Source organism: Solanum dulcamara, chromosome 2 (genome assembly GCF_947179165.1).
Source record: "Solanum dulcamara chromosome 2, daSolDulc1.2, whole genome shotgun sequence".
NCBI lineage: Eukaryota > Viridiplantae > Streptophyta > Magnoliopsida > Solanales > Solanaceae > Solanum > Solanum dulcamara.
In genome coordinates, this window is record NC_077238.1 from 82,796,476 (window position 1) to 82,810,324 (window position 13,849).

Genomic DNA, 13,849 nt, shown 5'->3' on the forward strand with positions numbered 1-13,849 from the left:
TGCAACAGTACCCCCCCACCCCCCCACCCCACTTGGTTCTTGTTAGGTTCTCATGTCTAATCCCAAATCAAACTTATTACGTGAGGTTGGGCACACCTTGACTACTCCACCAAGCACGTGCTATTTCCTACCGTATCGAGCAATTCGACGCTAATGCAACTAACATCAAGATGTTGAATAGAAAATCTCATAAAATAGGTGGTGAAACTATACGAGAGTCTAGGCAAAACGAATTTGAGGTCAAGATTTATGTAACATCTGAACATTACTCCATCAGCTATGATTCAAAAAACTTGAACAAACGATGGGAAGTTAAGAATGGCTTAAACAGCAATAGAATCTTGCAGAGCATGCCAAGCCACGACGTCTTTGTATGCCAAGTTACCTCCGAAAATATCCAAGGCGCTGCCCACTGTCACATCCACATGCCCCATCCCCGCAACTTTGATCTTCTCAAGATCAGCCATCACAGTGACACCACCAGCATATGTTACAGGAATCTGAGAGACACATGGAGATAAAATTTTGGTCACTTCTTATATCAAAGGAATTGTACATTCAGGGACCTAAAAACTTATGTTGGTCAGACCCCCAAAAAATGTTGCCACACTCGTGTAAGATCCTCGTTTACAACAACAAACCCAGCATAATCCCACAATGTGGGGTCTGGGGAGGGTAGAATGTACGCAGACCTAACCCCCACCTTGAAAGGTAGGGCGGCTGTTTCCGGAAGACCCTCGGCTTTTGGACAGTGTAAGATCCTCGTTTGTTTAATTTATTCCTTTTCCCTAAAATCCTATTTCTTAATTCTAATTTCTTTACTTAGAGAGAAGTCCTAAGCTCTTTCTAAGTTTAATATATAGAAAGTTTGGAAAATAAGTCAAATCTCCACATCAAGAGGAGTGAATCGAATTCCGTTTCCGTTCTTTGGGGGGCGGAAGCTGCGGGTTCGAGCCCCATCAGTTCCGACGGATCCAATAAATATATCAATTCATCAAGATCTTCGAAAAATGCATAGCTTCTAGAGGATCCAGCACACCCATCAATATTTTTGAAGAGTCCGAGCAAGATAAGAAAGTATTCTACTGCCAAATTGCATGATAATGTTTCACCTTAGCTAAGTGGTCTACTGCCAAAACATGCATCAGACTTATGAAAGTGCATATACATTCAGAACATCCCTAAATTTTTGCCACACTCCATTTCACGTTCTTTTAAGCTTGTAAAGAACTCGATTCAACTCTGATAACCAGGCCATCATATAATCCCTCAAAACTTACAGATAGATCAAGATGCTCAATCACCATTCAGGATAAAACAAGAAAACATGAATGTTGGCAGGGAAGCATTTTGTGCCCCCTCATTTGAATGCGAAGCCACAATAGTGATAGAAAAATAGTAATCCCTCCGTTTCAATTTGTTTGTCTGGTTTTGATTTGACACGGAGTTTAAGTAAAAAGACTTTTGAATCTTGTGGTTTTAGACTAAAGATACGTAGAATGTACCAAAATATCTTTTAATCTTGTGGTGTAAAACATGCCATGTGGAAAGTTGAAATTAAAGAGTTACCAAAATAGGAAAGAGGCAATCATTTTGAATTGGACTAAAAAGGAAAGTATGGCAAACAAATTGAAACAAAGGGAGTAATAACATAGGTTAATAATCACGTATGACACTTACGGGGGAATACTTTCCAAGCAATGCTACAAGCTCCTCATCTATTCCCAGCCTGTGTTACACAAGAACCATACATGTCAGATTCGTTTATCAGCAGATCATGTATGAAGAATATGACAGATGTCTCGATAAGCAGATAATTTATGAACCATATGTCTTATTAAAATGATGAATATGAATATCCAAATTATGTTTCTCTTTAACTACAATCTCTCAAGAGTAACTTGATACACTATATTTTGAGAATGCTGCAGAAAAAGAATACAAGCCACATAAGATATTTCCTTTGGCTGTACAGCAACAGCTGATATTTTTATTAAGTCAACAGGCAATCACTCAGGGAAAAATAAACATAGTTATAAGAAATTTCTCATTATCAGACTAGTTAATGCTACAAGCTATTAATAGAAAGTGGAAGAAACTCAACGCAAATCAGGAAAATATAAAATTTAAGGTCAGACCTCAACCAAATAGTGCATTTGTAGTACATTTATGTCAGCACAGTATGCTAAAAAAAGTTACTTAATTGGACCGACAGAGCAAGAAGTTATTTAAAATTGCAACAAAATCACAAATTTTCATTCTTTTTCTTTTCATTTTTCATAAGCAAGCAATTGGGACACTTGTTGACCTAGAACCTAGTTGTCTATGTCATGGGGTATAATGCAAATCTCAAATGCAAATTTCTTTTTCTGGACTACTTTGGACTGTTTCTTCCTCAAGCCGAGGGTCTATCAAAAACAACCTCTCTACTGCTGATGTAGGGGTAAGGTCTGCAAACCTCATTTTTTGGGACTACACTGGGTATGCTGTTGTTATAAATTAGCCATCAAGGGTTTACCTAGTTCAGTCATTGGCATTGTGAAATTTTGAAAGAGACATAAAGCCCGTTGACTAGATAATAGATCAGAACTAAAGAGAACTGTTCATTAAAACAATTGTGTCAACTGTTGTTACAAACTCTACAAAGTTGATTAAAAGGACAAAGTACATGGACTAACTTTTTGCCTTCAACATCAACACCATGAACCAGAAACTCATCAGCGTACTCTGCAAGAAAATTCAGGACTTTCTCATTGAGATGTACGTCACTGAACTTCTGCCATCTGTCTGTGACAATCACATACTCGCCCTCCTGCATGTTGTTTCAAGTCATTGGATTAAACTCTCATGGCAGAAGAAAGGAAGAGCAGTAACTAAGTCTAATTTTACAAATTTATTCATCTATTCATGCCCTAACCAATTTTAGACGAGAAAGTCTTCCACACTAATATGAAAGACCTTGTCTTTCTAGGAGCACAAAAGTGCGGATATCTTTTTAACTTAAATTTTTTATGAAAGGTAATTTCATTGAAAAAGAGAATACCTTTTTACGGCAACTTAGATCCAAAACAAGCCTCTTTCTTCCAACAAGAGAAGAAAGTTCCTTCAGTCTCTCAAGGTCCATTTGCCCATTGTTAAAGACATACTGCAATATCGACAATAAGTATCAGATAAAGAAGATCTAGTAGGATAATTATTTTTGGAGAGGGCCTACAAGGCAATTCATCTAGAATCACAAGTAATCACATTTTTGGATTATTTTCATTGTTCAGTATGAAGAAATTAGGTGAGGCATTTCATGATTCATTTTATGCAAATATTGGGAAAAGAGATTTTGAGGAGTTTAACAAATTTAAGGAGAATCAAATTAATGCCTATTCTGAAACCTTCAAATCATCTTGAAAGGTCTGAATTATGAATTGTTTCACTACTTTGTTACTACAGCAGCTAAGCTGCTAAGGTCTACTCTGTTCTGAGCTCGTATTCAGGAATTTTTACCTGGTTTTTAGTGACAACAAATTTTGCTGACAACAATCAGATGGCTTACAAATTGTTCTCTGTTCATCAAGTTGCTTTGTTTATTGAATTAAGTACTTTTTTATATTGGTGGTTTATTATGTATTCAAATCTCTTAATACCACCCAAATTGGTATAGCAATTTAAAGATCAGCAAGAGGGAGAGATATATGGCAGTGAAATATCCTTAGAAAGGGTGGTGGTCGTGTTACGTGAAAGTATCCTCAGTAACTGTGCCACTCAATTAAGGTCCATTACTAAATAATTGTTAAGATGACAGTAATATATCCTCGGAAATTGCAACATGAAAAATATGGCAAAAAAGCTGTTACTTCACAAGAAATTAATCATGAATATATACCGACGTGACAATGACATGGCTGGCTCCTTCTTCAATGTAACTCACAGCATTTTCAGTTTTGATTCCGCCTCCAATTTGCAACCCACCTAGATGTTTCACCCTCAAAGGACATCACCAGAGGGAAAAATCTATAAGTTGAGACGTATCAACCATGTATACACTTTATCATACCACCTGTGTCTAGTAATATATATTTTCAGCAAACAGTTCCAAATTAAGCTACAATAAAATGGCCAACAGTTGAAAGATCAGGTAATAGCATACTGTGTTGTGGAAGAAAGATTGATGAGAAGCATTGGTATGCCAAAAAAAAATGAAAAACACAATAAAAGAACTTAGATAAGGACCAGTGCCCTACCAGGGTAAGCATGTAATGCTTCAGTTGCAGCAGCTATGCTCAAGGGGTCAGCACCAAGCATAATCACATGGCCACCTACAAGGCCGTCATCTCTGTAAATCTTTGCATATTCTGCAGCTGATTTATCAGATTCAAAGTTAGTTACCAGGTTTGTATCTGCCTCCTTAGAATCTCGAAGAGTGGATCCAACAATTTGCTTCACTTTTCCCTAAAAGAACGAAATTTTCAGGTAAAATCTTCCGACTATCTTAAGGATATCTAGAAATATGTTATGTTCGCACCTAGGGAAACACATCTCCCAAGCATATGAAACAAGCTCAAAACTCTTTAACCTTGAAAGGTAATTAGATAAAGAAAAATAGTTTGCTCCCCTCTTTGTTACCTATTTGATTCAACTTCCCAAATGAAAAGTTATTAAATACTGAATGAACACCAACAGTAATTGAACCTTTTCTTCTTCTCTTCTTCTTTTTAATTCTTTCTATGCAACCAAATACATTTTAGTTTCTTCATTACCTGGTTCATGGTATATACATATACTTCGTACTGCCAATACTAAGCATTGATGTACTAAAAGTCATTTGCTATGGCACAACAAGGTGGCAAGGATAAAGAAACTCCAACGTTGTACTCATATAATATCTTAGCTCCACCCATAAATTCAGCAAACTATTAGTCAAACTTCTCAAATGCATAAACTCAAGTTGCTACTAAGGGCAACAAGCCTTGCATAAGTAATCACATAACTTTGAAAGGTATAAATAGCTCAAAAAGATGCAGGTAGACCTTGTGTATGTCAATGCAAGGGCGGAACCCAACTCCACATTGTACGGATAGCCTCTGAGATCCTGTACAGTTCAAATGAGAATCATATTCATATTGCCTATAGAGAAAATAAATGCTAATAAATTATATATCAGACATACCTAATAAAGGTGATGTCATAGCAGGCACAAAATCTAGTGTTCTGCTAAGAGTATATGGTGCATAGCTGAGATTCTTCCCCCAAAATAAGTTTTGTAATGATGAGGCTGAAGTCACTTGGAGACTTTGCATTGTCGAAATCAACTTAGCTTCAACGAAATGCCTATACAATATACACTCAAGTTAATCAATTGGACTCCATATCAGTGAGATAATTACAGATACATGACGAGCCACAACAAATAGAAGATAGTGAACTCATCTATGTACATGGTTGAAAACTTATAAAATTTATATTTTTTATAATCGCGGTCACATCTCAACTAATTTCACTGATAGCTGCCAACTCCCATCAACACAGGTACCGAAAAATCAAATAATAGGGAAAGCATTCTAAAGCATACAGAGAAAGGAATAGCCGAAGCACAATATACTTGAATAAGAGCAGAACCTGCGTTCTCTGTTCGCCTCTACCGGTCTCCGGTGTGTTTCTCCCGTCGCCTGAGTCCAATTACCGCCTTTTCAGATTCTTCTAGAACTTGAATTTAATTGTGAGAAGTGTATTGTTCTGTGTCTAAGTTGCTGCCTACTTGGGGCTTTTGTTTGTTTTTATTAATTTTTTTTTATCTCGTGTCGTGTTTGTATTTAAGTCGAACTAATCTAAGTTCATTTGGGATTTTTTTTTTCTGATTCGGTATATGCGTTGGAGCAGGCACGAAATTGATGACTAATTCAAATTTTCACCGGTCCACCATTTGATAATTACTTGCTGCAAATGCATTCCATCAAGGCTCATTCGGAGCATTATAATTTTGAGGACAAGTGTATGTTCTGTGTGTAAATTGCTGCTTGCTAGGGCTTTTATTTGTTTTATTAATTTTTTTTGTTTTTCATCTCGTATTTATAGTGAGATCGAACTAATCTAAATTCGTATTCATATAAGGCTCATTTGGGATTATTTTTTTCTGATTTGGTATATGCATTGGACCAGGGATGAGATCGAAGACTCGTTCAATTTTCCACCACATAAGCTCATTCGACTCACTATTTGCTGTTTTTTCATTCAATGTGTGATATTCATATTTGAAGTCCGATCAAAATCAAATTTGCGCACGACAGGCCTCAGTGAAACTTCCAATAATTTTTATTTTTATTCTAGAATTCGCATCCAAAACTTCTAATGAAATGCGGGAGAATCCGAATCATCCCACAATCTACGTCGGTGAAATAACACAAGTTCTAGTAACAAGATTCTAGTATGACTAGTTTTTCTTTGTTTCATTTTATGTTTTAGTTAAAAACATATTCAAGTTAATACTAGTTCTTTAATATACACACATATAGTGAAAAATGTTATCTGAATATATTATCCAAATTACTCCAAGTATATATAAACTAGAAAAATATATTTGATTCATTTCTTTTTGTTATTTGAAAATCAAGAAACATGAAACTCAAGCCAAATATTTGAGTTTTTTATAATTCACTCATAAAAATCGTTCTTACCATACTCAGAATTTTAAGGTTTCCAGATTGCAAGATCACAAGAGTCTCAGAAGAAAATTAAACTGTGACTTTAATTTGTGAAGATGAGAACATATTTGATCTTGGTTTTGTTTTTCCTCAGGCCACTGGCACTTCAGCCATTTCCTGCTCCACGGCTGCTACTTCGACGGGATAGTAGTGGTAGTGGAGTTCTCCAACATCGTCACCTGATAGCTTTTCCCATCCATTGGGTCCGACATGATAAACTGAAACGATCCACGAGTTAATGACCAAATACACAGATCACGGAATGAATATACAACAGAAAGACGGAGGAAAAACCAAATAATATTGCATTTCCTCTTTTTGTGGATGAGATTGCAAGAAACATACCACTAGCAACACCTCCACTAGCTCCATCACGGAATGTAGCATGATAAATTGCTCGTCTAGCCAACTCGGCTGCTTCTTCCACAGACAGATCATATCGGTACCTAAAGTGAAACAGCATAGGGAGGAAAAATTAGAATTACAGAGGAGGCATGAGTTCAGTGGTTTCCTGAAGTTAAAAATGTGTCACAAGCACGAGTTTTAAGCTGCCTAAGTGAATAAATTATGGAGTTACTTTGAAATGCCTGTAACCCCTAAACCCACCCTCCCGCATATTGAATGCATTTTAGACCCCAAACCCACCCCCTCGCGCGTATTGAAACCTTGAGAAGACACTGAAGTCAAGTATGACCAACATGTAAATGCATCTGATCTCGTGAATGCAGTCTTTTGCACTTCAATATACGTGAGCCTGAGTATTTGTCAAACAGATATGACGGATTCTAGTTAACAATCATTCTCAAGTAGACGCTAGGGAAACCATGGAAATGCTGGTAGGAAAATGTGAGAGAGAACACACACCCATTATCCAAAACACCATAAGCATAAGGAGAACCAGATCCAACAGAGAATCTGTTTCCTTTAAGCCGTCCTCCCTCGCTATCCACATAGTATAGTCCGGGACCCTGCACAATCAAGCTTTATTTTAGTAAGAAAAAAGGAATTTGACAATTTGCAAAATTTACCAGCATCCATCTTTCACTACCTTCTCATCCCAACCAGCAATCATAGTTCCAACAGACAAACCCATTCCACGGTAAGAATATAAAATGTTTGCCAGCAGCTTTGAAGCTCCAGTAACTGAAATTCTCCTTTTGTTTGCCAGTTCATGAAGACGGCACTGAATCACAAAAAGAAACCGGTAACCAACTCTTCCAAAGTACATGAATCCAAAATCCTTACTCCCCACCCCCACACTTTTTATTTTGAATAAGCACAATTAGACTTTAACTTCAGGAGAACTTAATCTGCAGAGTGAAAGATGACCAACAGATGGGGGCTTAGTCTTGAAGAAACTAACCACAAAGAGACTTTCAAAGAACCAGTTAGCTAACAGAACCACTTATTTTTAGTCATTTCTTTCTTTTTACCCCTTCAATGTGGTCATATTTCCAGTCTTAATATTAGCTTATACTCTTCCTTTTTCCTTCGCTTTTTTTACTGTTGAGTGAAGGGAGAACATACCCATCCTAAATAAATATCTGCAGTCAGAAGCATTAAAATTCTCTAGAATACAGGGTCTCTATAATGTAGGGGGGTCTCAAGAATTGATTTATATCAAGTACTCCCCTGGCAAAAATGGGTAAATACCGCAACTCGGAAAAGGAAGCTTAAGTACTTTATTACAAAATACCTTGATCCCCAGGTTCCTATGCCAGAATTGGCAGTCAGCAGCCCCACCAGCCATTGTGCCAAGCATATAGGGATTAATTTCAATGATTTTCTTCACAGATTGAGATGCTGTAAAATATTACAAGGAAAAGAAGATATTTCTTAGAAGGACAGGCCAAATCAAAAGAACTGCAATAGATCAAGAAATAACACTTAAAAGAGTATTTGTATCATCCAAACAAAGTAGAAGTCTATTACCTAAAATTTGGAACTCACATTCCTCTAGTGAAGAACTTGACAGTCAAATATGACACAACCCAAAACTAAAACATATACGAGTCTCGTATAGCATAAGTCAATAACACAAGAATATAAAAATTGAAGTTAATTAAAGTTTTCGTTTCAGGTACCCAATAAATCAGACTTTCTTTTTTCTGATCAGTAAGAAATCAGATTTATGTCTCTATTTTTTCCAAAACACTCTGCTTAAGGTACTAATTCCAAGTTCTCGTTATTGTACCAATAACTACAGTGACACTGACAACAAAAGCATACTCATAAACGGTATAGCATATGACATAGAGATAAACTTGAATAAGCCACTGAGGAAAATTTTGTAGAATGTGGACACTTCTAAAACCAATGACATTTTATGCTCAAACAGGGAAAATATAGCTTCACTTGCACCCAAAAAACACTCAATCATGAAAACAATGAAGTCTTGCATGTCCCTGGGCCGTTGAATCTGGTTATATCAAGTCATTTGGCAGGGGCACAGGGTAGTAAGTTCTCTTGCCAGCAAGGTCACCAGAGCCATAGACAAATGGATGCTCATAATAGTAGAAGAGTTGATAATAATTAATGAATTTCTTCACGTTGTTTATCATAAAGACAATAATGAGCAAAAGGGTTTACATATATATCCTCCCATGCTAGCCCGAGAATCAGCAGCGACCATGACACCTCCTTTAAAAATGAAAGCAAGGGTCGTGGTTCCCTTCGCAGGCTTCACCATTTGGATTGCTTCTTTTTGAAAACCATCAAACTGAAGAACACACAGGATAAAAAGGTAAACATAGTCGGAGAATTAGGACTGGATAGATCCCCAATCAACTGAGAATAATTGAACACAACAGAAAAATAGTCAGACTCACATTAGCAGTATTAGGAAGATGGAATGATGGAGAATTCGAAATTCCATCAAACAGCTCAGAAGACTCCCCTCGAAATGGGGCACTTGGTTCAAGTCCACTAAAATCGATCTTCATCATTTATGACCTTTAACTGCAATAATTGATAAATCAAATACATTTCACTCTGTATTACTCAATAATCGTGGTAGACAAAAAGTTGAATGATTATTAAGAGAGTACCTAACTATCAAAGCTTTCCAACGTACTAAACATAACTCAAGGCATTCCATATAGCCTTGGTTGGATTAAAGCAATAACTGAAATCAATTGATATCAAATGATGATTCATGATAGTTCATAGTTAGAACCAAAAATGGTAATGGATAATTGGAAGATTTGGGATAAAAGGATTAGTGGATAATGAAGTGGCTTAATGGTCAATAAAGTAGGTTGAGAACATGAGGTCATAGGTCCAAATTCAAGCAAAGGCCAAAAAAACACTAAGTGATTTCTTCCCACATGTCCAAGCCTTGGTGGACAGAGTTAACTGGTACTTGTGTTGGTGGAAAACAGGTTCGCTAAGGAATTAGTCGAGGTGCACATAAGCTGATCAGACATCTATCAACAAATATAATGGATAAAATTCTTAACAAGGACAAACCTAAAGACTATTTGCCTATCAGATTATTAAAATTTATCACGTTCACCCCAAGTGCTGAAAATCTCAAAAAGCATCCTAGAAACTTCCCTTTTTAATAGCATTATACTCCTTTTTCTGTGCTTCTGAGAGAAGTTCTCAAAACTTTGCTTACTAACACCCAAAAGCATGTTACTACACCACCAAAAATTCAGCACCATTATAACATGGCAAGCAAAGAAACCTGCTATAATTGGTTAAACTACTTGTAAAATTTCTTCTAAAGCATCAATAAATACAAATGACTTGAAATTTTCCATCCCGAGTGCAGAAAAACTCAAAAAACATCATACAGATTTCCCTCTTTTATGGCATTATACTCCTTTTACCAGTGCTTCTAAGAGAAGTTCTCAAAGCTTTGCTTACTAAAACCCAAAGGCCAAAGGCATCTTACTACACCACCAAAAAAATTCAGCACCAATATAACATGACAAGCAAAGCAACCTGCTATAATTTATTAAACTACTTGTCAAAATTCTTCTAAAGCATAAATATATATACATATATAAACGACTTGAAATTTATACTCAAAAAGCATCATAGATTTTTTCCCTCTTTTATGGCGCACTATTCTCTTTTTTCAGCGCTCTAATAGAAGTTCTCAAAACATTGCTTACTAACAAATCAAAGGCATCATAATAAACAATAATTCAGCGCATTAATAACATAACAAGCAAATGAAAATGTCTATTATCATGTAGAAAATCACAATCAAACTGAATTTATTTATTTATTTTAAAAAAATCAACTATATATAGTTTGAGTTGAAGATAGTATACACGAGCTAATACATCAAGCTTACATTAAGGAAATTAGGGAACTTACGATTTCGAATCGCCGGAGAGAAAGAGATCGTAAGGAATTCGCCGGAGAAAGATGAATGAGCAATTATACATTGGTATCAACTTGTTGAAGAAGAAATAGTTGAAATTGGGCGTGGGCCGTAATGGACCACAGTTTGGGCCAAGTTTTGGTTGTTATCCATTAAAGTGATTTCGATCCGACCCGTTAAATGAAGTTGGGCTTATACCTCCCAAAATAGATAAGGCCCAAATCTTTCGATCAAACAGGCGTCAAATGAGGCCCAAATCATTATCATCCTTTTTAAAAAAAAAAAAATTAAAACAAAATCATTGATTGACCTATACAATTGATTTTTTTAGCTCACATTTTGGAAATTTTGTATCTTTTTAGCAATAGTGAAATTAAGGAAAATTATGAAATTGATCACTACACTAGAGGAGGAGGAGGGGAGGGGAGAGACATGATCAAAACTTTAAAAAATACAATTAGAAGACTGAAGGGATGTTTTTAAGGAACAATACAATCATCTTAACATTTACTACACTTATACGTGTTTGTTATAAAATTACATATATAACTCTAAGTTCTACGAAAAGTAAAATTATTCCGTCCATTTAAATTAAATCTCACACAATAAACGTCTCGTTTTACTTGTAGTTCTTTAATGTATTTCCTTACCTCTTTATTTATTATTCTCATGACTAAACAATATATCCAAAACATAAAATATAAAATATAAAAATGCTATGGTGCCCCCTTAAGAAATTGATAAGTTTGAATTGGTCCTTTCACCAACCCCCTCTATTTTTTTTTATATATATTTTTATTTTTCCAACTTCACCAACTCCTCTAATGACAAAAAAGTTCAAATATAAAATAACTTATATGGTGGTGGTTGTTTAGCAAGGCTCTACAAAATCTCATTAGGAAGCACACTTTATTTTATTTTACCAACTTATTACTTATATTTATTTATTTATTTGAAATTATCAATCCATAATTAAACCTACCTCCAATATGGTTACTTAAGCCTATCAGCTTGACAAATAACAACTTTATTTTTGTAATAAATGCATGTTAAAGTAGAAATGTTTGCTGATCAATCTTGAAAGAAAGACAATTACATTTTCAAAGCTAAATCTAATAAGAAAAGATTAAAAAAGGAATTGATGAATTTATTTTTTTTGGTTTAGACCAAATTCATGTATATTGACTCATTCAAAATTGTCATGATGAAGTCAATAGAATGGTGGAGGAACTAATTCAAGAAAGTTGAGTTCACATCTAGGTTGTGTTTTATTAGGATAGATTTTTTTTTTAAAGATCATAAGTCAAATATTCTTGTGTGGTTGTTGAGGATTATTTTCAAGATAAAAATTTATTTTGATCCATTTCGATTGGAATACGTCTTCTTTCATAATTATCTCAATGGTTAACTTCGTATAGTTGGTCTAACTAGTTAACAATTACATATTATTATTTTTAAGATAATATCATATCAGTCGAGTTGATCCTTCTTATCTTTAAATGACACAAATTAATTTATAATGAATTTTTTTAAAAAAAATGAAATTCACTTTCCAATCAAATACTAAAAAATATTTGTTAGGAAAATATTTTTAAAAAAAATAAATCATTTTTCACTTCCGTCGTACCAAACACAACCCTATTTTCCATAAAAGTATTGATATTAAAAATCATGTATCTACCTTTAATTACAAGCGGTTATTTCTTGTATGGTAGATATATTCTTATAAACCTTGTCCACCTAATCTTTTATAATGTAAAGTGCAATGCAATTCATTCTCAATACAAGTACTAATAAGGAAAATGTACACACACACCATAAAAAACATAATGGTGAAATTTGAGTCAAAATCTAAAAAAAAAATGATAAAATTGTTTGTTATAGTAAAAGATGTAATCAAACTATTCCACCAAAAAATATTAAATCTTATATATACACGTGTAAGTAATAAATAAATATTAATTTAAGACATAAAGTAAAATTTTAAAATCACCGTAGTCATAAATTCAATTTTTATTAAAAGACGAATTTGAATATTAATCGACACAATGTACGTAACAACACATTTGTTTCGTCCAAATAATAGTACATATATTTATTAAAGTTTTGGTCACGTACTATATTCCAACTCACATTAATTAAATGAAATAGTAGGTTGCCAATAAAGTAGGTAAGTATATCGTTTTGTCATAGTATGAAAAGAATTTTATTTTGGCATTTATAGATCTAGAGTTTGAGTTTTGAAAAAATTAAAAATATCTTGCTAGAAAGTGCTTTTCTTTTTTAATAAGTTTTATTTTGCAAAAATTTAAATAAATCAAGGCTCAAAGTGGATAGTACCGAACATGATGTAAAAAATAATAATCAAAAAACACTTTTAGATGAAGAGTGTAGTTACACCATGAAACCCCACATTATCAATATAACATAAGGTCAAATGTATCATCAAGGATTGTGGAGGATAAATATTAATTTTTCAAGGACTTTATTCTGAAATCTCAAATTCAAATTTTGAGTACGAACAAAAAAAGTACTTCCTCCTTAAATAAGTTTTACATGGTTCAAAATTTTCAATAATCCAAACTCAAATAGAATTAAAAAATATGAACTACATTGTAACAATTATTGTTTATGATTATTGTTTCTTTTTAAATAGAAACTTTTTTTATAATTCCAAAAAATATAGCTTTATGGAATATTCTTTTTTGTACATGCCTACTAATGAAAGTAAAAAAATTAATGCATACTCTTAAAACTTCCCATTTTAGATGAAAATTAAAATTAGAGAAACTTTGCTTCACTTTTAGGTAGTTTTCTTACA

The 13,849-nt window shown here is 34.3% G+C and overlaps 2 protein-coding genes across 3 annotated transcripts; both read right to left on the reverse strand.

Annotated features, from left to right (window-relative positions):
* Positions 1-173: 173 nt before the first annotated feature.
* LOC129881151 (1-(5-phosphoribosyl)-5-[(5-phosphoribosylamino)methylideneamino] imidazole-4-carboxamide isomerase, chloroplastic) lies at positions 174-5,973 on the reverse strand. Of its 2 annotated transcripts, none has more exons than XM_055955530.1 (9): positions 5,594-5,973; positions 5,162-5,322; positions 5,022-5,083; positions 4,236-4,443; positions 3,878-3,963; positions 3,044-3,145; positions 2,679-2,812; positions 1,681-1,729; positions 174-500 (listed from the first exon to the last, which is right to left on the reverse strand). In XM_055955530.1, the coding sequence occupies exons 2-9, from the start codon at positions 5,289-5,291 to the stop codon at positions 324-326; spliced, it is 948 nt and encodes a 315-aa protein (XP_055811505.1). In that variant the 5' UTR covers positions 5,292-5,322; positions 5,594-5,973; the 3' UTR covers positions 174-323. The 2 variants fall into 2 exon arrangements, with proteins under 2 accessions (XP_055811505.1, XP_055811504.1); XM_055955529.1 differs by having other exon boundaries at positions 5,611-5,971.
* A 640-nt stretch (positions 5,974-6,613) lies between these two features.
* Positions 6,614-11,118, reverse strand: LOC129881152 (proteasome subunit beta type-5-like). The gene is made up of 8 exons (XM_055955531.1): positions 11,022-11,118; positions 9,521-9,650; positions 9,282-9,411; positions 8,389-8,495; positions 7,741-7,875; positions 7,557-7,660; positions 7,038-7,138; positions 6,614-6,910 (listed from the first exon to the last, which is right to left on the reverse strand). Exons 2-8 carry the CDS (start codon positions 9,635-9,637, stop codon positions 6,783-6,785), a joined length of 822 nt encoding a protein of 273 aa, XP_055811506.1. The 5' UTR covers positions 9,638-9,650; positions 11,022-11,118; the 3' UTR covers positions 6,614-6,782.
* Positions 11,119-13,849: the final 2,731 nt, after the last annotated feature.

What these genes read in the sequence shown, in the direction of transcription:
- LOC129881151 (XM_055955530.1), bottom strand. Translation starts at nt 5,291, where the DNA reads ATGCAAAGTCTCCAAGTGACTTCAGCCTCATCATTACAAAACTTATTT. An exon ending in ATCTAAGTTGCCGTAAAAAG is followed by an intron (nt 2,813 to 3,043) that starts GTATTCTCTTTT and finishes AACAACATGCAG; the next exon opens with GAGGGCGAGTATGTGATTGT. An exon ending in GTTGATGTTGAAGGCAAAAA is followed by an intron (nt 1,730 to 2,678) that starts GTTAGTCCATGT and finishes TGTGTAACACAG; the next exon opens with GCTGGGAATAGATGAGGAGC.
- LOC129881152 (XM_055955531.1), bottom strand. Translation starts at nt 9,637, where the DNA reads ATGATGAAGATCGATTTTAGTGGACTTGAACCAAGTGCCCCATTTCGA. An exon ending in ATAGGAACCTGGGGATCAAG is followed by an intron (nt 7,876 to 8,388) that starts GTATTTTGTAAT and finishes TTTGTGATTCAG; the next exon opens with TGCCGTCTTCATGAACTGGC. An exon ending in TATGGTGTTTTGGATAATGG is followed by an intron (nt 7,139 to 7,556) that starts GTGTGTGTTCTC and finishes GTTTCACTTTAG; the next exon opens with GTACCGATATGATCTGTCTG.